At 61.0% G+C, this 22,612-nt stretch overlaps 1 protein-coding gene across 12 annotated transcripts in view; it reads left to right on the plus strand.

Moving 5' to 3' along the window:
- PLCH2 (phospholipase C eta 2) overlaps window positions 1-22,612 on the plus strand; it is an 89,521-nt gene that overhangs the window by 565 nt on the left and 66,344 nt on the right. For 2 of the 12 annotated variants that reach the window (XM_037743507.1, XM_037743508.1), the window contains exons 1-2: window positions 4,140-4,239; window positions 15,946-16,237. In XM_037743507.1, coding sequence (XP_037599435.1) covers window positions 4,237-4,239; window positions 15,946-16,237 — 295 coding nt within the window. In that variant the 5' untranslated portion in view covers window positions 4,140-4,236. Of the gene's footprint in view, window positions 1-4,138; window positions 4,240-13,604; window positions 13,719-14,514; window positions 14,595-14,662; window positions 14,773-15,945; window positions 16,238-22,612 lie in introns of those variants that run through there. The other 10 variants (XM_037743509.1, XM_017542654.2, XM_017542648.2 and 7 more) reach the window with 8 other exon arrangements.

Below are 22,612 nucleotides of genomic sequence, written 5' to 3' on the forward strand. Positions count from 1 at the left end.
GGGATTCGGGGGCGCAGGCGGAGCGGGGCGGGGCCGGGCTGCGGGAAGGGAGTGGGGGCGCGGGGCGGGGCCGGGCTGCGGGAAGGGAGTGGGGGGCGCGGGCGGAGCGGGGCGGGGCCGGGCTGCGGGAAGGGAGTGGGGGCCGCGGGGCGGGAGTCGTCTGCGGCGCCCCCAGGGTCCTGCGCTGCCCCGGCCCCGCCCAGCTCCCTGCGCGTCCACGGGCCGCTCTCCCCCTGGGGACAGCGCCGCGGAGTGGAGACGGTGCGGACCCATTTCCCGCTGGGGAGACGGAGGCCGGCGCTTGGCTCTGGACCCGCCCCGGGGAGCCGAGCTCCTCGTGCCGGCCGCGGTGGTCCCGCCTTCCCGCCATCTCGCCCTCTGAGCTGCGCGGGCTCTAAGCGCGGGTTGGCCGGTTCCGGGGCGCCGGTGGATTTGGGGACCAGAGGAGCGGCAGGCGAGATCCGGGACCTTCCAGGCCTCGAGCAGCCGCGTTCCCCAGTCATCCCTCGCGAAAGCACACGGCCAGCTTGGTGTGGACGCCCGCCTGGTGCCCACGAAGGGCCGAGGTCCCGGGAGGGAGGGCGCCGCGTGCGTCAGGCAGGGCCTGGCCGCCTCGTGGTTTCAGGACGGGCGGAAGGTGGCCCTCTACATCCACCCTGTCTGGCCTGAGCCCCACAGGTGCTCTGGGGACCCACATCGCAGGCCCTTCGACCCCTCTGCTCACAGCGGAGGGGCAGAGGCCTGAGGCACTCTCCAAAGCCGCACACCTGGAGGGACAGAGTCTTTCCCAGCCGCTGGCCACAGCTGGACCTGTTCGGAGCTGGGGATGGGAGGGACGGGCAGGAACTGGAGGCCCACGCAGATCCCCCGCGGTCTCTGCGGCCTGTGATTCTGGTGCCACCTGGCCAGGGAGGGTGGCCCGCACAGCCCTGAGTGGCCCTGTCTTGGTCCAGGGCAGCACTTGGGCTGGGGAGGCCTTTAGCGTTGCAGAAGGAAGGCGGGACGTTGAGAAGGGGGCATCTGCACGCTGATGACCTCAGTGGGGGGGGGGGGGACGTGCGGTTCCTTGCCTCACCTCTGGTTCCATCTACAGGGGCTCAGCTGTGGCATCATCCCCAGACTGACACAGCTAAGTGACAAAGCCAGAGTCCCACCCTACAGGAATGGCCCCTCTTAGAGGGAAGGGGCATGACCTGGTGGCCCCGCAGCCCCTCTGTCTACTAAAACCCCCTTGCACCCCTTTGGAGAACTGACCCCGCAGTTGTTCCGTGTGTCATGGACACAGAAACTGCCCTCTGATTGGGCTGGGCAGCTTGGCCGGGCCCCTCATCCATGGGCCAGGCAGTAGGCGTCGCCCATGAGGAGCTCTGAGGTGATCGTGTGCTCTGGTCAACGCTTAGATAACAGTTAGAGGTTCAGCACCCCTTCCTGGCCCTGAGCCACTCTGGGCCCTGGGGTCACAGCTCCAAGTCTGATTCTGAGGAGGAGGCTTTGGTACCTCCTTCAGATTCATGCTCGGCTCTAGGATGGGCCCCCGGAGGTGGCCCGCCCCAGGAGGTGGCCCGCCCCGGGAGGTGTCCCCACCACTGTCCTGGCACAGGACTGCATCCATCACTCTTCATCTGCACACAAATCCCAGCCTCCAGCGGGAGGGGCCTGGGCAAGACCAGAAGCCAAGTGTCTCAGTGTCTGTTGCTCCTGGGGAGGTGGGGCTAGGGGGTCTCCCAGGGTGCAAGCCTTGGCCCAAGGCCTTGGCTGGGCCATGCCATGGTGCCTCTGACCCTCAGTTTCCTCACTCGTACTGGGTGTTTGAAGGTCTCTGGTGCCCTGAGGGTCCTTCGTAAGGACGATTTGAATTTGGGGGTCTTATCCTGGGATGGCCAGCAGGTGGCAGCGTTGGCCCGTCTGCTCTCCACCCAGCTCCCCCCAGAGTTACAGGGGATTAGGCAGTGAGTTTTGCCCCAAAGTCAACTGAACCTAGATCAGAACCACCAGCGAAGTGGAGTGACCATCTGCCCGAAACGGAGGAGGGAAGGAAGTACCTGCTGGGGGCGGTTCCCAGGGAGGTGGGGCAGGAGTCAAGTCTCCCTGTCCTGCCCCAACCTGGGAGCTCTGGCTGCTTCCAGGGTTCTGGGGTGGGGTAAAAGGGGTCTTGCCAGGGGAGGGGGGTGTTTGCCCCTTGGCACCCCTGCCTCCATGTGGCTGCCTTCTCTTGAGCCCGTGGCACTGGCCACAGACCCTCGGAGGCTGTGGATTTCAGGCATCCGGCAGCCCGGGTCCAGCCCGAGTCTTGGGTCTCTTGACAGCCACGTACTGGGCCCCAGCAAGGAATCACCACAGTCTAAAGTGAGCATTATTCCTGGTGGCGGTGCTTGATGTCCTTCTAGAGGAGCCTGTTCTGTAATCAAGGAACCCCGACCTACCTCTCCAGCTCTCACCGCTCAGCCTAGATCCCGCCACACTTCAAAGCCAGGCTTCTGGGGACTTCTGGGGACATGGCACAGGAGTGCTTCTGGGCTGGTCTCTGACTGCAGCCCGCCGTGCCCTCCGCTGGCCCTGCTGTTTCAGGGGGCTCTCACGCCCATTCCATCTGACTCCCCTGTGCTTCCGTCTTCTGGCCTGTGGAGTGGGAATGGGGAAGAATCAGCTGGTATTTATTAAGAGCCTGCTTCACTCTCACCTGGGGTCCACATGGCCTGGGATGTGGTCACAGTGCAGGTCTGCGTGGATGGGCCTGGACCGAGGTTCAGTTCTGCATTCTTGACAAGCACCCAGACCACACCTGCACGGAGCAGGGCTCTCAGCTTTGCCCGTCACACTTGCCCCCTTCCGCCCAGCAGTGGCCGGTGTGGCGCCCCATCCCACACCTTCCTTTGGAGGGCCTGCGTTGCGGCTCCTCTGAGCCCAGTTCCTCTGCTCTGGGGAGCTCAGCGTTGGTCCCACCCTTCAGATCCCCATTCCACCCCCAAACACCCAGTGCAGTGGGCAGCCCTGTGGGTGATCTGGCACGGCATCAGGTGCTCCTCCCTGTTCCCTCTGTGGTGGGTTAGGGTTAGAGCGGGGCCGCTGTGCCTGTCATGCCTGGGATGCTGCCTGGCACCCAGCAGCTGCTCAGGACGCCTGTCCCAGGATGCCAAGGAGGGCAAGGTGGGCCCAGGAGCTGGATGAAGCATGTCTGGGTCCTTGGCTGGGCAGGTGCCTGGAACACAGAGCAGGGGTGGGCGCTTGTGCCACTTGAGGGGAGTGGCTCCTGCCCAGGGTGGCAGTTCTGGCTTCAGGGGTGTGGCTGTGTCCCCTCCCTTCTCTTTAGCTATAAATGGATTTTGAGATTGAGGAGCAGCCTCCCCCAAGCGGGCCCCAGGTACAGGGACAGGACCGTTGGGGTGCGGCCCTCGGGAAGCCCCTTGCAGTGCCAGCCACAAACCAGGAGAACTGGTTCCTCCGCCTGGCTGGAGGCCCTGGGAGCCACACTGCACCAGCTGTGGCAGACCTGGGCCCTGGAGCTATCTGCAGAGTGTGAGCTGGGGGAGGGTGGGCGCCGGGCAGCACTGGGCCCAAGGAGGGGGAAGTGAGCCCTGGGCGAGCACAGTCAGGCAGAGGCCCCAGAACTAAGCTGGGGAGGGCAGGGCCCAGCGGGCAGAGGCAGGAAGTGCTGGTGGATGAAGGCCCCCTGGAGCCTCTGTGGGAACAGTGCCCGGGCCGGGGTGTAGCAGGTGAGGTCAGGACAAGGGCCCAGAGTGCACAGGGTTGGTCTGGGCGTGGGCTGGCCTGGGAAGTGACGTTGGGCACTCCTGGGGCTCGGGCAGGTGGCCGGGGGCTCTGCCTGTGTCCCTTGCTAGCTGGGGGCCATCAGGCAAGAATTCCTGGCAGAACTGTGGGTCCGACAGAGCAGAGCCAGCCTGGGGCTTGGAGGCTCTGGGCTGCTGTCAGGACTTTGAGGGACAGGAAACAAGAAACAGGGGTCGGGGGGCTGTGGAGAGAGGGGCATGGGCCTGAGCTGAGAAACCAAACCCCAGCAAGCCGTGCCTGGTCCAAGGCAGGCACAGGGCGAATCCCAGGTCACTCTGCCCACTCGTGTCCCAGTCTCTACCTGCTGCTGGGCTTGGGGAGGAGGAAATGAGGGGTCCTGCTGTGCAGCTGTCATCCTGGGCTGAACCAGCTGATAACTGAGGGCTGGAAACCAAGGGCCCCCAAAAGAAGAGCTCTGGGAGGACTTCCTGGAGGAAGAGACTTTGCATGGTAAGAGTGCGGGAGGGCTCTGTCCACGTGAGAGGCATGGCCTTTTCCGATATGTGGAGGCTGGGAGTGTTGTGTCGGGGGCTGCTAAGGATGGGCCCTGTCCAGCCTCCCAGCTTCCTCTATGAGGCCAGAGGGAGGGGGACTGGTGAGTCTGGGACCTGGTGCCCAGAAATGTGAGCCCAGAACCTGTGGGCACTAGGCCAAGGCCAGAGAGGGCCCATGAGGGAGGCCTGAGCCGGAGTGCCATCCACCCTGGATGTGAGCGTCTGGGTGGGCTGTGGAGAGTCCAGCCCTGTCCTTGGAGTGTTGCATAGCCGGGCTGTGCTGAGGGTGGCCGGCCACTGAGGGGCTCTGTGCTGGAGGACACCCTGGAGCCACCTCCTGAGTCACTGCCGCACTGTCTCCCCACACAGCCTCCCCTAAGGTGGGGTCGGGGCCTGGTGCTGGGCAGCCCTGGGAGGAGGGGATGGGCAGGGGCTGCAGCCCCTGCGCTCAGGCAAGACCTTGAGCAGCTCCTGGCCTTTCCTGGGTGCAGTTTCCTCAGCTGTCAAGTAGGAGAATAGAGGCCCCCACCTCCCGGGTTAGGAGAGGACCCAGGATAGCACGTGTGTTAGGAGAGGACCCAGGATCAGCTCAGGGCTTTGCAAGCTTCTAGATTCTGATGAGAAGATGGTGAGCTCAGGGCATCTCTGTGTCCGGCTCCCAAACACACACACGCAGGCGCTCAGGAGCCTGCAGGAGCTGCGGAGCCGCTGCGGTGAAGACGTGTGACTGGTGTGGGGCAGACGCCCCTCAAGGCAGGTGCTCCGAGAATTCCGGGCGAAGCCCACGTTGTTCTGTCTTCAGCCCCATAGCCAGTTGGTTTCTGAATTTTGTTCTTGGAAACTGCCCAGAACTGATTCACACCGATGAGCAGCTGCTGACAGTAACAGCGTTCAGCACCCTCCGGGCGCCTTCAGTTAGAGAGAGAGGAGGGCCATGTTTTAGTGATCGGAGCTGGCTCCCGAGTCTGTGGATGCCAGGGTCAGGCACGGGGGCTCCTGCAGTGAGCTTTGGGCGTCTCAGCGGAGGGGGCAGGAGCTCTGGTCTTTTTGCCCTGCTGCGTGCTGGCAGGAGGGCCCCCACTGCCTCCTGCTGTCCTCTGACCGGCTGAATGGTGCAGGTCATTAGCTCCTGTTCTCTGTCCTGCCGCCTTCAGGCGTCCCAGCTCCTAGGATGAAGTTCTAGGTCTGAACCTGGCGTTTGATGCCCCATGGACAGTAAGGGCTCCCCACGAGGCTGCTCCTGGATCTTCAGTCAGGCAGAGGCTCCCCAAGTTCTAGAGGGGTGCCATCCTGGACTCCCGAGGCCACCCGCCTGCCTCTGCAGGTCCTGTCCGTGTGAACGGGAGCCAGCCATGCGCTCTGCAGACACCTGACCTGTGTACTATGACGGCCTATCCTTTGCACACTGCCTTGACTGGCTGCCCCCTCATCCTGGCTGCCGACCTCCCAGCACCCAGTTATACCCAGGCTCTGCCCACCTCAGCCCACACTGTGCAGGTAAATGCTGGTGAAAGACCCAGCTTGTTGAGGTTGCAGCTGAACCCTTGACTTCCTACCACTCCCCTACTGGAGAGAGGACCTCCCCACCCACCCGCCCGTGGGGTCTGCTCCTGACGCCCTTCTCTGTGGTTGGCACGGCTCATCCTCTGACCTGAGCATGTGACGCCCAGCCAAGAATGTGGCGTTTGAGGCTCCCCCATCTCTCTGCCCAGCTCCCTGCCCTTCCCTCTGTGGGGCCCGTCCTAGGACAGCCTGCTCCGACCCCTCCCACCTGCCGGCCTGTGGTCATCTGTCCCCTCCTGGCTGCCGGCCTGGTCTGCATGGCACGGCTTCACTCCACAGCAGGGGCTTTGGGCTGTGCTGCTGTCCGTCCATCCGTCCGTCCGCCCATCTGTCCCCTGCCAGCAGCTTCCCTCTGCTCCCCTAGCTCAGCCATGCCAGTCCCGGTTGGCCCTTGAGGTCCTATTTGCTGATCCTTGAGTTTCTCACTGATTGTGAAGAGACATCACCTAGAGCGGATTGAAGGGGCAGTGGTGCCAGGCCGTGTGGGCACCTGTGCAGAGCCATGACACCCTCTGAGGCCCCAGCCCCGGCCGTTGGTCAGGTGGGGTTTTCCGTTTATTGTTGACAGAGGCATCTCCCATGGCAGTGGGGTGCGGGGTCTCCCCTGTGCATGTGAGGCCGGTGAGGAAGGAAGGGGAGCAGGCAGGGGGCCCGGGGCCCTCCAGCCCTACCACCACCACCCCGCCAGCTCTCCCTGCCCAGAGCTCACTGCAGGGGTCCCGGTGCCTGACCCTGGCATCCACAGACCTGGGAGCCAGCTTTGAGGAGGTGCTGCTGGTTCTGGTGGAGGTGGTGACAGCAACTGGAGATGTGGGGCCACTCGTCCCTCTTCCTGTGGGCCCCACCATACTCATCCTTGGGGGATGAATCTGAAGCTGTCTGTGGACTCTGGACTGGGACCCTCAAGCTGGCCCTGGGCGAGGGCCAGCCAGGCCCTTCCTGCCGCGGAAGCACTGCACCTGCCACCCCAGAGGGCTCCTGCCAGCTTGAGGCTCAGGCATAGCAGGCTGAGTCCCCCGACCCAGGCCTTTTGTGCCCTCCCCCCCACCCTCTTTGGTGCTGCCTCCTAGTGGCCTGGGTGCATCTGCGGGGGAGGGGGCGGGCACCAACACCACAGCCTGCCTCTCCACGCCCCCCGCCTGCCATCTCCGGTCCTTGGTCAGGAGTTCATCAGTGCTGGGTAAAGGACTCGGACAGGTCCCTACCCCCAGCCCTCACCCCACCTCCCCCCCCTCAGCCGACCCCACCTCCTCCCCAACACTTGGGTCCCAAAGGAGCCCGTGCCTCGGGGGGCATCCAGGCAGCACCCACCTCCCGTCCCTCCTCCTGCTGCTCAGCTCCGCTCTAAGCCCACTGCCCTGTGGTTTCAGGCCCAAGCTCCCCAAGGGCAGGTCTGAAGCCTCCAGCCCCTGCAGGAGTGGGCTCAGGGCTGCCTGTGGGGCCCAGTGATGCTGGCAAGGGAGAGCCAGGCCCTGGCAGTGGTTTCACAGTGGGATGGGGGACTGAACGGTTCTGTCCCTGTAGGGGCTGCAGAAGGAGCCCTGAGGGTGGGGGAGCCTGGGAGTCCTGGAGCCGGCTCACAGAGAGGGGCTCAGTTCTGCCGGCCAGGCTCAGCTTCTCAGGACCCCAGGGCTGGGGCACACTCTCTGCACCCTGCTTTACAAATGAAGAAACCGAGTCACAGAGAGGGAGAGGGTTGGGGCAGGCTTCAAGCTGACCTCTGACTCACGGACCCCCATTTTGAAGAATTTCTTCTTCAGCGTCAGGCCTGGAGGGCTGCGGGAGCCGCTCCTCTCTCGATCGGAGAGAGATTGATCAGTTCATTGCGTTTACCCCCATCAGCAGCCCCGTCTTCCCCCTTGGGACCGCTTCTGAGGAGTGCTTAGCATGTATCTCTTGTTTTTTGTATTTTCCAGAAGGTGGTGTTCTGGTGTGAGTATTTTAAACACTTAGTGGGGTGCAAACGCTGTGGCCTCATGACCCGTTCACACTCTTTTTGTTTTTGAGACAGGGTCTCACTCTGTCGCCCAGGCTGGAGTGCAGTGGTGTGGTCTCGGCTCACTGCAATCTCTGCCTGCCAGGTTCAATTGATTCTCCTTCCCCAGCCTTCTGAGTAGCTGGGACTACAGGTGCATGCCACCACTCTAGGCTAATTTTTGTATTTTTAGTAGAGATGGGGTTTCAATATGTTGGCCAGGCTGGTCTCGAACTCCTGACCTCAGGGGATCCACCTGCCTTGGCCTCCCAAAGTGCTGGGATTACAGACCTGAGCCACTGTGTGGGGCCCCGGCACTCGTAGCAGCTGTTGAGAAGCCAGAGGAGCTTTGGTTTTGGGGTGCTGTCTCCTGTGTGTGCGGGAGCAGGCTTGTGCCCCTCACCAGAGCCTGCGGTAGCATCTCCAGGAATCTCGTCAGCTGGTTGTTGGACACAACCATTATTCAAATCAAATTTAACTAATTAAATTTTGTAAAACACAAAAATGCTATAAAAAGCAAAGGACATAAATACTCAACATGTATCGCTTCCTAATTATTTCTAGCTTTCCGTAATCCATGCTGTTACCTGGGTAGATCTGCGTGCAGTCTGTGTGGATCTGTCTGGTGGAGACGCTGTGCAGTACTGTCCGTCTCTCCCCACTCTGTGCTCTGTGGGATCGCATGGGAGTGTTTATGCCATGGACAGTGGCAGAGCAGACACAGCTGCCGTTAAATCTTGGCTAGCGCAATACTTACATCGTTTAATATTTTCCATGGTAGAAATTCAAACTGATCATTTAAAGATATTTATTAACGAAGTCTTATTAAAAATAACAATGGGAAGGGTACCATGGCTCACGCCTGTAATCCCAGCACTTTGGGAGGCCGAAGCGGGAGGATCGCCTGAGGCCAGGAGTTTGAGACCAGCCTGGCGAAACCCTGTCTCTACTAAAAATACAAAAATTAGCCTGGCATGGCAGTGGGCACCTGTAACTGTAGCTACTCAGGAGGCTGAGGCAGGAGAATCACTTGAACCCGGGAGGCAGAGGTTGCAGTGAGCCAGATCACGCCACTGCACTTCAGCCTGGGAGACAGCGTGAGACCATCTCAAACAAACAAACAAACACACAGTAAACCAATGACATGTTAATGGAAATAGCCTGTTAACATTTTATGAAAAATACTGTTCAAAACATAAGAATCCAGCGAAAGGAGGGACGTGGCTTTGCATTTTTGCAGTCTCTGGAATGCTTGTCTGTGCCTGCGTTCCACCTGTCGCCGTGTGCTTTGGTTGAAATCGGTGACCAGATCTGGCCTCACAGGGCGGAGCCACCTTATCAGGTAATCCTGGACATTCTTCTCTGAGGGCGAACCCAGACTGGCTGAATGGTGGAGATCCTTACAGGTTGTTTCGAGAATGGAATCTTAAACCGTACCAATGGACTTTTTGTGTTCTATTACATTATTATCTGTTGGTCTGTTTTTACTTTGTGTTTTGTCTTGCTCTGTTGCCCAAGCTGGAGTACACCATCACAGCTCACTGCAGCTTTAAACTCCTGGCCTCAAGGGATCCTCCCACCTTGGCCTCCTAAAGTGTTGGAATTACAGGCATGAGCCACTGCACCTGGCCCAGTTTTTCACTTTGAGTGGAAATTTACCTGTGCATAATTTTGAAAGACCATGTTTTGGTATGAGTCATTTGAAAAATAGTGGTTTACTGAGTTATGAAGATTTTTTAAATTTTGATGTTTTATTAAATATTACATTATTACAATTAAATGTTATAATATTAAATATTACAATAATATAAAATCACATTACTATCACCCTGATCTCATGATAAAAGCCTTTAAATATTTGGAAACTGATAGACTTACAGTGATGAATACAAGTTTTCCAAGATGCTGATTTTTACCTAAGCTTGAATTTTATTATTGGCAATAGACCCTGCAATTTGCTGTTTGGTTTTGTGTTGTTTTGGAGAGGCTTTTATTTAGTTTTTTTCTTTGTTTGTTGTTTGCTTGTTTTAGAGACAAGGTCTTGCTCTGTCCCCCAGGCTAGAATGCAGTGGCACCATCACAGCTCACTGTAACCTTGAATTCCTGGGCTGAAGCAATCCTCCTGCCTCAGCTTCCTGAGTAGCTGGGACCACAGGCTCATTACAGCCAGCTAATTTTTTAAAAGAGATGGGATCTTGCTATGTTGCCCAGGCTGTCCTTGTACAGGGCCACCAGATTGGTGTGTCCACTGCACAGTAATTGACCAATGCACAGAGACAGCAGGGTTTGCAGCAGAGAAAATTTAATAATTGCAGGTGCCAAACACGGAGATGGGAGGAGACCCACAAATCCGCTTCCCCTGGAGTTCTGGGGTGGGATTCTTAAGGGGATCATGGAGGGTGACGGGCTGGAGAAACTGGAGTCATTGATTGGTTGGGGTATGGGGGATGAAATCAAGAGGTGGAAACTGCATTTGTTGGTGAGTCAGCTCCTGTGAAGTCCTTCCGACTGGCCGGCCTCAGTAATTTCACTGTTATGCGGGACCCGAAAGCGTATCTCAGATGGAAAGCAATGTTTTACCATGTTTAAGTCGTTCTCTATACAGCAGTTAGGGGACTATGATCTTAGGACAGAGTCTGTGTGATTCTGGGGCAGTAGGCAGTGACAGTTATGAGGACGGGTTGGAGAGCGAGCCCACCTCATTGGGCTGCTGCGGGCACTGCCAGCTTGGCTTACTTTCCATTCTCCCCTCCCTTCTTCCCTGAATAATTTTATAAAGTTTACAGGGATGATTTCAGTCTCAATTCCCATCTTCAGACGGTGCTCCCGCCCTGGCCTCCCGGCACAAGCCACTGTGCTCAGCCCATTTATTTTTAAATTTTATTTTAAAAAGTATATATTTGACAGATTGTAGTTGTAGATATTTATGAGGCAGACGGTGATGCTGTGATTTTTTAATACAGCTTTTCAGTTTAAGTGAAGCTAATCAACATAACCCTCAACTCAGATATTTAGCATCTTTTGTGGTGAGAACATCTGAAATGTACTCTTAGCAGTTTTGAAATGTACATTTATTGATTATATTCACCATGCTGTATGATAGAACTAAAGCCCCCAAAACTACAAAACACAGCCTAACTGTCTAACCGCGGCCTGGCACCCTTGGGCCATCATCTCCCATCCCCCCAGCCCTGGCCTCTAGTACCAGCATTCTACTCTGCTTCTATGAGTTCAGTTGTTTTAAATCCTACCTACATGTTCTAGTGAGGACATGTGGTATTTGTCTTCTGTGGTTTGGCTCATGTCACTTAGCATGGTGTTCTCCAGTTCCATCCATGTTGTTGAAAATGACAGAATTTCTTCCTTTTTAAAGGCCGAGGCCGGGTGCGGTGACTCACGCCTGTCATCCCTGCACTTTGGGAGCCCAAGGAGGGCAGATCGCTTCAGGCCAGAAGTTCGAGACCAGCCTGGCCAACATGGTGAAACCCTGTCTCTACTAAAAACACAAAATTAGCTGGGCATGGTGGTGCATGCCTGTAATCCCAGCTACTCAGGAGGCTGAGGCAGGAGGCTTGAACCTGGGAGGCAGAGGTTGCAGTGAGTCAAGACTGGGTGACAGTCAGCCTGGGTGACAGAGTGTGACTCCGTCTCAAAGAAAAAAGGCTGAACAGTATTCCATTGCATGGCTGTGTGTGCGCACACACACGCACACATGCACACGCACACATACATACACATACACACATACACATACACACACATATATACACATATACACACACATACATACACATGTATACACATACACAAATATATACACACACATTTACAGACATACACACATACACTCACATACATGCATATATATATATACACACACACATATACACACATACACATATACACAGATATATACACATACATGCACACATATACACACAATACACACACACGCACCCACATTTTCTGTACCCACTCATCCGCTGGTGGAGTCGGGTTGATTGGGCTATCTTTCCGGCAAAACCGTGCTCCCCACCATGCCTCGTGTCCCCCCGCTAGTTCCGCTGGAGTCCCGGCCGCTCCAGAGCCTCCTCCCAGGAAAACGCCCTTTGCAGCTTTGCGTGTGCTTCCGGCCTCCCTGCACGGCATGGAGGTTAACTACAGTTCATGGTTTTTACTGCTTTGGGGAAACTGCCTCTTCTCTGCTTTAACTCTGAGCACGCATTGGTGAAGGACACCGTCTCTGAGCCGAGGCCCAGGCTGTCACACTATCAGAGCCTTTCACCATCTGGGCGGATGTCAACTCGGGAAGGGAAGCCTCCTTTATATAAAAACAGCGTAGCCCTTGCAGGCTCCTGGAAGGTTCTAGGGACCGCGGGGTTCTGTGGGCTGAGCTCTGGGGAGCAGTGTCCATGGCCCAGTGTTGGGCCAAGCACCCCGTTCTGATCTTCACTTTCTCCACCTGGCGCTAAGCTTTCCAGACCCCTCCTGTTCCTCAATCAGCCTCTCTCTTCTTGCTTCTAACACTGAGGGGGACTCTGGGGGCCCCTCATCCCATGGCCTCCTCCTGGGCTGCCGTGAGCATTCTCCTGAGTCCCCGTGGCATCCTGGAGGCTTTCCCTCCAGGGCAGAGTGGCCGAGACCCCAGCCTGCACATGTGCTCGGCCCAGTGTCCCCAAGCTGACCTAGGATGGGCCCCTCGTGGTCTTCCCTTCCCTCGTCAAACACCCGTCCCTCTGTAGGGCGGGCTCCATGCCCTCTGTGAAGCCAGCCCCTGGGCGCAGATGTGCAGCCTGACTCTCCTGTCTGCTCTGCGCGTGGAGGGGCCTGGCCTGGGGCCCGCACTTCCTGACATGGTCGCGGGGTCAGGGCTGCTGGGTTCCTTGTCTCCATGTGCAGCCAGGCGGGCTCCAGCAGCCCCACCAGCCTGGTGGCAGCGGCTGAACTTGCTGGGGCCTGTGGCTTCTCTGTGGCTTCTTCTGGGGCCTTAGCTCTGTGTTCTCTGCACCCACTAAGCCCAGGGGTGGGAAGAGGGCCTCACAGAGGGGCTTCGGGCTGGGAGAGTGGGGAGGACTGCAGACAGCCAGCAGTCCCTGCAGAGGCCCAGCCCTAGGCCCGCTGCCGTGGGGCCCCGCCTGCCTCCCATGCCCGGGACATCTTGGCTGGGGGTCTTTGTGCCAGGGACCTGAGTTCAGCCTGGACACTGCAGTCAGGGTAACAGGGACATGGCAGGAGGTGGCCTCTGTGTGACAGCAGGTGCTGGTGGTGAGGGGCCCACTGGGTGGAGTTCCTGGGGGTGTCAAGGAGCTGGGCAGTGGGCCGCAGTGGGGCGCCCTGGGGCCAGGAGGGCAGCTGGGGCAGGCGGGCTGTCCCCTCACCCTCTGGGTCTCACATGAGGGCCTGGGGCAGGAGGTGTGGGAGGAGGTGGGTGTTGGGAGCAGGCAGACCCGCCGCAGCTCAGCTGCCCCCACTGGTTGTTTCTGGGGGAAGAGGTCCTGCCCTCTCTGAGCCCCAGTCTCCTTCCTGAGAGTGGACTCTGTCGTGGGCCGGGTGGCCAGCAGGGCCTTAGGCCAGGAGGGAGAGGGCGCCCCTCTGGGACATCCCTCCTGGAGAGGCTGGGGCTCCCACTTCTACCTGCCCTCGGGGGGCTTCCTGAGCCAGGGGATGCCAGCTGAGGGTGTGGCACCCTACTTCCTGGGCACTGCTGCAGAAGGAGGAGGGGCGGATGTCAGAGGAGCAGGCTGGGGCATGTGGGGGCCTCTGGTACCTCTGCTGGGAGCTCAGGATCCAAGAGGCAGCGGGAGGGGGCACCGTTGAAACAGAAGCGGCTGGGGGCCCTCCAGGGGTAGGGGCCCTGCAGAGGCAGGAGCCGGCTTGGACTGGATGTCCCTGAGCAGGTACCTGGGCTCTCCCCGTGGGTGAGTAGTAGGCAGGCACGCTGGGAACTTAGGGGTACAAGTCCTGCTGAGTGGGTGCCACTTCGTCTTCCGGGGGCTTTGGGGGTAGAGGTCCCTGCATAGAGGAAGATCCGCCGGTCTGGGTGTTGGCTGTTGTACTGTGGGCATTTGGCTTGGAGCTGGGCCTAGGTTGTGCTTCCTGATTCAATGAGGACAGAGTCAGGAGACCTCTCCACCCTGTCCCCAGCATGGCCCGCCCTGCCTGGCCCCAAGTGAGGTTGTCGGTGGGAGTTGCCCATGGCAGCAGGGCCAGCGTCCAAGCAGAGGCCGAAGACCGGGCACCGGCAATGTCGCCTTCTCAGGCCAGGGTCTGGGCTCCTGGGGGTTGGCCAGCACCCCACAGCCAGGGCGAGGAGCAGCGGGCCTTGCTGGGGATGGCCCCGCGACAAGGCCAGCTGGTGCCCCTGTGACCTGTAGGCCCTCCAGGAGCCGCAGAGACCAGAGCGGTTGGAAGCAAGGGTGCCACCCTGGGGCCAGGACTGGGTGGGCACGCGTAGACTGTGTCTGTGCTGCGTGGGCCCCCGCCAACGACTGACCTCACGGTCCCCCGAGGCCCACCTGGGCGTGCACAGCCGTCGTGGCGCTGTTGCCTAATTAGGTTGGACTGTGCCAGCCCCGCCGGAGCCCACGCCCGGCCTTCACGCCGGCAGACGTGTCAGGGCACGGTTCCCTCCCCCGCTGTGCAGGAACTTCTCGGGAAGCTGCCGGTCGCCGGACGCTGGGGTAGCTTGAGCCTCCAGGGCCCTGCGGCTGAGGGGCTGCCCACCCATTCCAGCCGCCTCGGGGAGCCTGGGCTGGGAGACCCCGTGCCTGGGAGTGAGCCTGGAGCCAGGGCAGGGTGGTGAGAGGCGCTGGAAAGAGGACTGGGCCAAGAGGGAGGCCTTTGGTTGAGGTTGAGCCGTGAGTCCCAGGAGCCCGCTGGGCGGCCTGACGCCCTCTCCCTGCCATCTTCTGGGGCCAGGGCTGCCAGAGGCACCGGGCCGGCCAAGTCCAGGTCTGTGCCGATTGGAGGGGATGGGCGAGTCTGGAGGGCTGGGGCCTGAGGCCTGCGGGGTGAGGGGAGTCCTATCTGCCAGGGCTGCTCTTAGGGCCCTGGGAGAGAGACCTGCCACCATGGGGTCCTCCCAGCCCTGGCTGTGCCTCACACCCGGGCAGAGCATGGCTCTGGCATCTGAGGGCCCAGGCCTCCTGATGTCCATCTGTACTGGGCCAGCTGGGAGACATCCAGGCCCAATGGCTAAGGCCTCCTCCCTGGCCCCGTTAATCCTCTCCCCAGGGGGGCACTCACCTCCCTGAGGGCCGGGCAGCAGGGAGAGGTGGCTGGAAAGGCTCCGAAGGAAGCTGGCCTGAGAGTGAGGGGCTGGCAGGGGGTGCGGTGGGAAGGTGGGTTCTGGGCAGGAGGCTGAGCAGAGGCTGGTGGGACAGAACCCCTGGGCCAGGACGAGGAGGCTGCTTGGAGCCTGGGGCCCCCTTTCGGGGAGCAGCGAAAGTTAGGGGCCTGGAGCTGAGCCAGGCAGGGCTGCGGATGTTACAGGGGGGACCAACAGCGCCTTGATTCACTGCATGGGCTGAGTGGTGACTGATAGAGCCTGAGACCCTGGCCCGGGAGTGACACTGTGGTGAGACCGCAGGCCTGGAGAAGGGAAAGGGCTGCTCGCCATGCCTGGGGCTCCCGAGGGTTGGCACCTCCAGCACCCAACACAGCGGGAGGGGCTGGCCGGGCTCAGAGACACCCCGGGCAGCTCACGCTTTGCCCACATGTTCCTGGGAGAGCATCTGGTTCCTGTAAAGTGCCTCCTGTTTTGCCTTTGAATTTCATCAAGCTGTGGCGAAAGCGTCAGCCAGAGAACGGTTGGAGCGGTGAGGGGGCCGTTGGCTCAGTCCCTGGCCCTTTGGCTTCCTCTGCGACTCCCCCAGAGACTTGGGGTTCTGGGGCAGGGTCCTGTGGCTCTTTCCCGCTGCCCTTTGGTCCTTCCTGCCTGACTCTTTGGACACAGCTGCCCGGGCTTGACCCGCCCTGGAGGCCTATTCACCCGTGGGTCAGTGGAGCTGGGCTGCAATGCAGCACCTGCCAGCAGAGGTTGCTGGGCACACACTGTGCTCCTGCCCCGGGTCGTGCACCTGCCTGGACAGACCTCACCCACCAAGCCCCTCCTGCTCTCTCCAGGTGTGTGATGAACAGCCGGTCCAGGCTGCACCCTGGCAAAGGACACCGCGGGCCCTGGGAGCCGAGGGACCTCAGGGTGGCCTCTTCCTGCCTCCTGTGGACTGCTGGCTGCAGCTAGTGATCCCAGTCAGTCCCAGCTTTCAGCTGCCGCCCTCACCGACAGTCCTTGGTCCCTCCATGATGGCTCCCCCGACAGCCGGCCCCCTTCCTGGCCGAGCTCTTCCATCCAAGGACCCAGGACCGGATCTGGAAAGCAGGTGGCTTTTCTTGAGCGCCAACATTCTGCCTGTGGGTGAGTGAGGCCCTGGCTGCCCATGCCGAGCCAGAGAAAACATTGTTCTTTTCCTGCTGAATGAATCTGTGTCCTGGAGCCCAGGGAGGATATAGTTCAGGGTTTAGTTCAATGACCGTGATGTCCCGTGATGTCACCTGGGGGGAACTGGGCTCTGCTCACTCCCCAAGACTGGCAGGGCTGCCAGATGCAGAGGAGCAGCCTGGCGGGCAATTCAAGAGCTCCCAGTGTGTGTCCCTTTGTGTGGGCAGAGAGGGGTGGGTTTGTTCCTGGGGGACGGCTCTCCGCCCTCCTACTGCGCTGTGGGGTCTGGGAGAGGTGCCCCTGCTGCTCACATCAGAAGGGTGAAGATCTCCCGACATGGCAGACAGCTCTGGGGTTTAGTGTGGGGACTTTGGGGCATGGGACTTTGAGCTTCTGCTGGGTGGCCCTGCGCGTGTGTGTGTGCAGAGCAGTACCTGCTGATTCTGCTCCCGCGGGGACCCTTGCTGCTCCCGGGCAAGAGCCCGGCAGTGTGTGCGCAGGCTCTGCACCTGTGCCTGCGTGGTGTGTGCCCAAGTGCGTGCGTGTGTTCCTGCTCTGTGCACGCCTGTGCCCCACAGAGGTGGCTCCGGCTTGTTGATCCCACATTCTCCAGGTGTGCCCAGACAGGTCTCCCTGTCCGAGGGTGGAGCTGCGCCTGTGCGGCAGCGCACAGCCCTGCTGGGCTCGGGACCCTGGCTCTCAGCGCTGTCTGGAATGTACGGGGGAAGAGGAGGCCGGATGGGGAGGGGGAGCAAGCTGTGCCCCCTCCCCCAGGGCTCCCAGAGTCCCCTAGAGCCTCCAACCCTGGCAGGGCCTGGAGCGGGGAGGAGCCAGCAGTCCCATGTGCACAAACAGTATCGGGTCCAGGGGCAACAGTTCCCAGGACAGGGGACTCCCAGGACAGCTGTGTCCCCTTCTGCTGCTGGCCCTGTGCCTCATCACCGTCCCTGCTTCTGTCCCTATCGCTTGTCCCTGTCCCTGCCCCATGCCCGGTCGTCGGATGCTGAGGGCGGGCAGTCCTGTGCTGGGTGCTGGGCCTACCCTCGTCCTGGGGGTCTTTCTGGGAGGCTCCTTCCTGGTCAAGCCTGAATTGTGTCCCATTCCCTCGAGGTGGAGCCTGCCCCACTGATGCCAGCTTAGTCACCTGTGTGCATTGCGGGGTGGTTGGCAAGGGGCCCAGGGTGTGGGGGCCTCGGGCCTGCTCCGGGACGGGCTCGGCCCTGGCCTGTTGGGTTTTGGGGGCCCGGGTTGGGGGGCTTGCATGGAGCCCCATGTATTTACCAGGCATCAGCTGTGTGCTGCCTCCTTTGGGACTCATGGCCATGGCCGCCCACAGTGAGGCCGAGCCCCACTCTGCAGACGAGGCAGTGAAGCCCCCATGGCGCTGGGGCTGGTGTCTGGCTGGCAACTGCCCATCTTCCTGGCTCACACCCTCAGCCCTGAAGCCATGAGCAGTGATGGGGAGGAGGGTCGGGTCAGCTTGAGAGTGCAGCTTGGGGGTGAAGGACTGAGCACCCCCGCTGGGACTGGGGCAGGTGGACAGCATGGGGCCAGGTTGGGGGCCGTGGGACAGCACTGGGGGCCCTCCCTGCCCTGCCGGCCCCTCATGGCTGAGGCCCCCCCATCCCCTGTGCAGCTTGCCTTACCCCAGTGCCCGTGTATCCGTGGTAACGGGCTTTCATTTAGAGCAGCTTGATTTGCCTCCGGGGGCTAACGGGCGAGGGCAACGCAAGTGACGACTGGGCACCTGGCCAGGCACGTGGTGCAGCCTGGGGTGTGCACCCGGCCTCCACACTCGGCGCCCTGGGCCCGGGGGCCCCTGCTGGGTGTGCCGAGGGTCTGAGCTGCCCGGACAGGGCACCCTCCAGGCTCTAGGAGCCGCCCCTCCTGACCCCGAGTCTCTCAGTGCCTGGGGCCAGATGCCAGAGGTGGAGGGTCGGAGCCTGGACGCACTGTGGCACTCCCACAGCAGGGAGGGGCCCCATCACCGTCTGGAGGGGCGTCACAGGAGCCATCCCTGAGAGGGGCCCGGAGGTCTTTCCTGTCGGTCAGTGAAGAGGGATCTGTGGCGCTGCCCCCTTCTCTTCCCAACTCACACATGGGCTTGGTAGAAGAACCCAGGCCCTGCCTGTCTGTACCCACCAGTGCCCATGGCTGGGCTTCAGTGCCCATGCCTTGCCCCCTCCCGTCTCTGAGACTGGGGCCACGTTTCCCTCTGGGAGGATCTGGCAGCTTGAACCTGGGGCTCCACTGAACTCAGAGCTGGAGCCTTGTTCGGGCCAGCCCCCAGCACTGAACCAGCAAGAGTAAGGGCTCCTTCGTCCACGGCTCCCCTCCCAGCTCGCGCACGGCTCCCGCTGCTCACATGTCGTGTGTCGGGAGGACCAGCGCTGCGGTGTGGGTGGTGGTGCTGTGGCAGAGGCAGGTGTCGTGGGGCTGACACATGTGCACCTGGGGCCACGGGGGGCACTGCCTCTGAGGACCGGCGGGCCCTCTGGGGCATCTCCGTGGGGATGAGGCTGGCAGCACGAGCCTACTTGGTTGGGGGCTGCGGAGGCCTGTCCAGGTTGGCAAACTCCTGCCCCCTGGAGTGCTCCTGGGCCCTGGTGTGCTCCTGTCCTGGGCATGCTCCTGTCCCTTGGTGTGCTCTGGCCCTTGGGGCTGGGGGCTGCTGGAATGCGTGTCCCCCATTCTTGCCAAGCTGGAGCCGGCGCTGGAGTGGCTCAGCCTCGGCGCTGTGAGGCTGGCACAGGCAGGAACGGTGTGTCCACACAGCAGGAGCCTCCCTGGAGGCTTTCCAACTTCAAAGTGCACTCAGCTGTGTTTTCCGTTGGACTCTACACCAGCTTCTGTTGGCGGCTCTTCTCTGTCTCTCTTTTCCCTCGTCACGAAAGCAAGATTCACTTGGAGAAGCTTTGGAAAATACAGACAAGGGGGAAAATGAGACCAGGCGTCGCCGTCCCCTCCCGGCCCCTTCGCATCTTCGTGCGCCTGGGTTAGGCGGAACCCCTGCCTGTCCCCCTCCCCCCCCATGCCCCGCCATGGACTCCCTCCCCAGACACACTGTGCAGGGGGCCCCGGGTGGCGCCAGCTGCTTGGTCCCTTTGAACCTTTGGATTTTCCTCTGCAGCCCAGCTTCGAGGGTCCACCTCAAGCTCCGAGGATGCAGCAGTGCCGTCTCCCGGGCACCCAGGAAACTCGACGCGCTGCCGTCATCAGGGTGGCAGGAGCTTCTTGCTCAGGCATCGCCCATCCAGCTTCTTGGCGGGTCTCCGGTTGTTCCCTTGGAGGCCGCGGGTCTCCCTGGGCGGTGTTTGATGTGTGTGCGCCGAGCTCTTTGAAGTTCCCACCTTCAGCTTCTTACTGAGCGACCAAGGAGGCGGCTGGCTGTGGCGGGTGCTGGCGGGGGCCTTGCCTGGGCACCTGTGCAGAGGGCACTGCGCCTTCCCCGGGTCACTCCCTGCCTGAAGCCGGGCCAGAGGCTTTTCTAGAAGGAGGCAGGACACACGGACTCATCTTCAGAGCCGTCTACAACCCGGGAAGGCGGCCACGGCCCCTTGTGCAGTGGCAGCATGGGGCCCCTTCTCTCCCGGGCACCCACGGGGGCTCTGGCAGGGACGCGTCTCCCTCATGCACAGGCTCCTTATCTGTCTCTGTATCTGTATCCAGAGTGCAGCCTGGCTGTGGAAAGCAAAATCAAACCCTGCCTTTGTAGACAGCCGCTGCCACCAGGTCCCGGCAGCACAGGCTCCATCCCTGGCCTCAGGGGCCCTGACTCCTTTGAGATGCAGCAGTTTGGACACCGGCACCTGGGACCCTCCAGTCTTGGAAGGGCCTAGTGTGACAAGGGCCTGGCTCCCAGCAACCCCTTCCCCTAGCTGGTAGAGGAGCCCTGGGCTGCCCAGCCACACGAGAGATGGGGAGAGCCGCATGCACTCGGGGACTGTGCAGGCTTCTCTTCCTGGTACCACATGCCCTGATGATGTGCTTCACTGGGAAACTGAGGTTCCCTGTGGAAATCACTCCCAGGCAGCTTGTGTAGGATGAGCTATGAGCTGTGTATGTCCTCGGGTGCCCATGCTGTACCCAGGCTGCCCAGGAGACCTGAGCCCGCATGGGAAGGCAGGCCTCTAGACCTGCATCCCCGTGGCCCAAAGCTGGCTTCGCAGGGGGATTTGTTCTGAGAAGTCCGTGGCCTGAGAACCTCTGCACGCAGCAGGCCGGGCACAACAGTGGGGCGCAGGGACCCAGCTGTGCCGGCAGCAGGAGGCAGGTGCACTAACCCAGACAGCCTGCCCAGGCTGCAGAGAAGTGGGCAGTCCAGGAGTTCTGCTGGGAGGAGGGGCAGGGCTCACCGGACAAGGGAGAGCATGGACAAGATGGTCCCGGGGGTGAGGACCTTTCTTCCAGGAACCCCCGTCACCTGGGGACAGTGGGCAGGCCAGAGACTGGGCAGGGTCTGTGGGCAGGGGCCTGGGTGCTGCCTCCTGCAGAGAGGGCGCCTGGGCTTGGGTGTTTCCTCAGAGAGGTTAGGGGAGTGAGGCTCATGCCCAGGGTCCCCGGGCTCTGGGCTGACCGGTACTCTCAGACCACCAGAGGGCACCAGCAAAGCTGTTTTAGGTTCCGCAAGGCTGGAGGCTGGAGCCATGTGTTCGTGAGGCTGGGACAGCAGGCATGGGGGCCTGTCTCTGAGGGACTGGAGAAGGGGCTGGAGCCTCCTCTATGGGGTCCCTGGGGAGGATGGGGAGGACAGAGGTGGGAATAGCTGCCGGCCGGCAGTGCCTGAGTACAGCGTGACACGGCTGTCAGAGCCCATGGCACATCTGGCCCCTGTGGTGTCCAGGAGGGGAGACTGGGTTTCCAGGTCCTTTGATGGCTGTGGAATACGGCCGGGGCGGAGGAGGTGAGGACTGTGGGTGGCTGGGTCCGGCGCCTGTGTGGTGGGAGGCCCAGCCCCGCCTGGAGTGAGTGGCCTGCACCTAGGGCTGGCTTAGGACATGTGCCTGGCCCAGGGTGGGGCTGAATTTGCTGCTGGGAGTTGGGCTCTCATCACCTCTCTCCCTCTGGCCAGAAAAAGAGCGAGGCCCCTCCCCCTCCTCCCTTCCTCCCTCCAAGGCCAGTGGCGGGCCTAGTTCTGAGCCATCAGCCTGTCTCACCCCCTCTTTGCTGCACCCCTGCCACCCCCACCCGTTCTGAACCACCCTCAAGTCACACCTGGCGAAGCAGGGCCATCGCCTGACTGCCTGCTCCCTGTCCCTCCCACTAGGCACATGTACCACACACACACACACACACACACACACACACACACACACACGAAGGTACAAGCACACACAAAGGCACACACATTTGGGCAAACATGCACACATGCATGCGCACACCACACACATACATGCACACACACGTACATCCACACACCATGCACATAGGCAAACACATGTGCACATACACACAGCACATGCTCACATACCCAAACCTCACACGTGCACACACAATATACCCACGCACCCACACACATGGCACCCATGCGCCCATGCACCCATGCACAGGGCCGTCCATGTCAGTGGTTTTCTGGAACTCGCCTGTCACTACCTCCTCCTTTGGCCTCGAAGGCCTTCCACTATCTGGCCCCTGCCTGCCTCTGCCCCTCTGTTTTTACCAAGCGGCCGCCAAGGCCCCTCCAGGCCCGCCTGGCACCTGCCTCAGCTTCTCTAAAGCTCTCGGCAACGTGGTTGGGTGCTGGCTTTGCAGGTTCTGGGCTGAGTGTCCCCAGGGCAGGGTCACACTGCACTCCCAGACACCAGGCCTGGAGCCCTGGGGACACTCAGAGCGTGCCTGTCTCAGACACCTGACAGGGGCTGCCTGCCCAGGGATCCAGGCGAGCTCTGGCCACATGGCGGCTGCGGGTGGAAGTGGCTTTGACTAGGCCCTTGCAGCCCTGGCCCAGCCCCCAGGGGCCCTGCTTTGTTGGACCTGGTAGCAAAGCCTCTCCTTGCTGTGGAAATGAGCAAGCGTGGAGATGAACGGTGCTCAGCAGACGGCGCTGGTGTCCGGCCGTGTGCAGGCGACAGCTGGTTTACAAGGAAGCGTGCGGTGGCCCCAGTGGTGTGTGGTGAGAAGACAGGGCGGGGCCCAGTGTCCCTGGTCTCTGCTCCGTGGCACCCCCAGGGCATGACTCAGTGAGGCCGAGGGGCCCAGGGTTGGCCAGGTCAGCCGGAGGCCCAGGGGAGGCTCTATCTGGGAGGGCACTCCCTCCAGCACCCACCTCCAGTGCCCTGCTGCGTCCCCTCCAGCTCCCACCTCCAGTGCCCTGCTGCGTCCCCTCCAGCTCCCACCTCCAGTGCCCTGCTG

The sequence above is a fragment of the Cebus imitator genome, unplaced genomic scaffold (genome assembly GCF_001604975.1).
Source record: "Cebus imitator isolate Cc_AM_T3 unplaced genomic scaffold, Cebus_imitator-1.0 Scaffold145, whole genome shotgun sequence".
In the NCBI taxonomy this organism is placed as follows: domain Eukaryota; kingdom Metazoa; phylum Chordata; class Mammalia; order Primates; family Cebidae; genus Cebus; species Cebus imitator.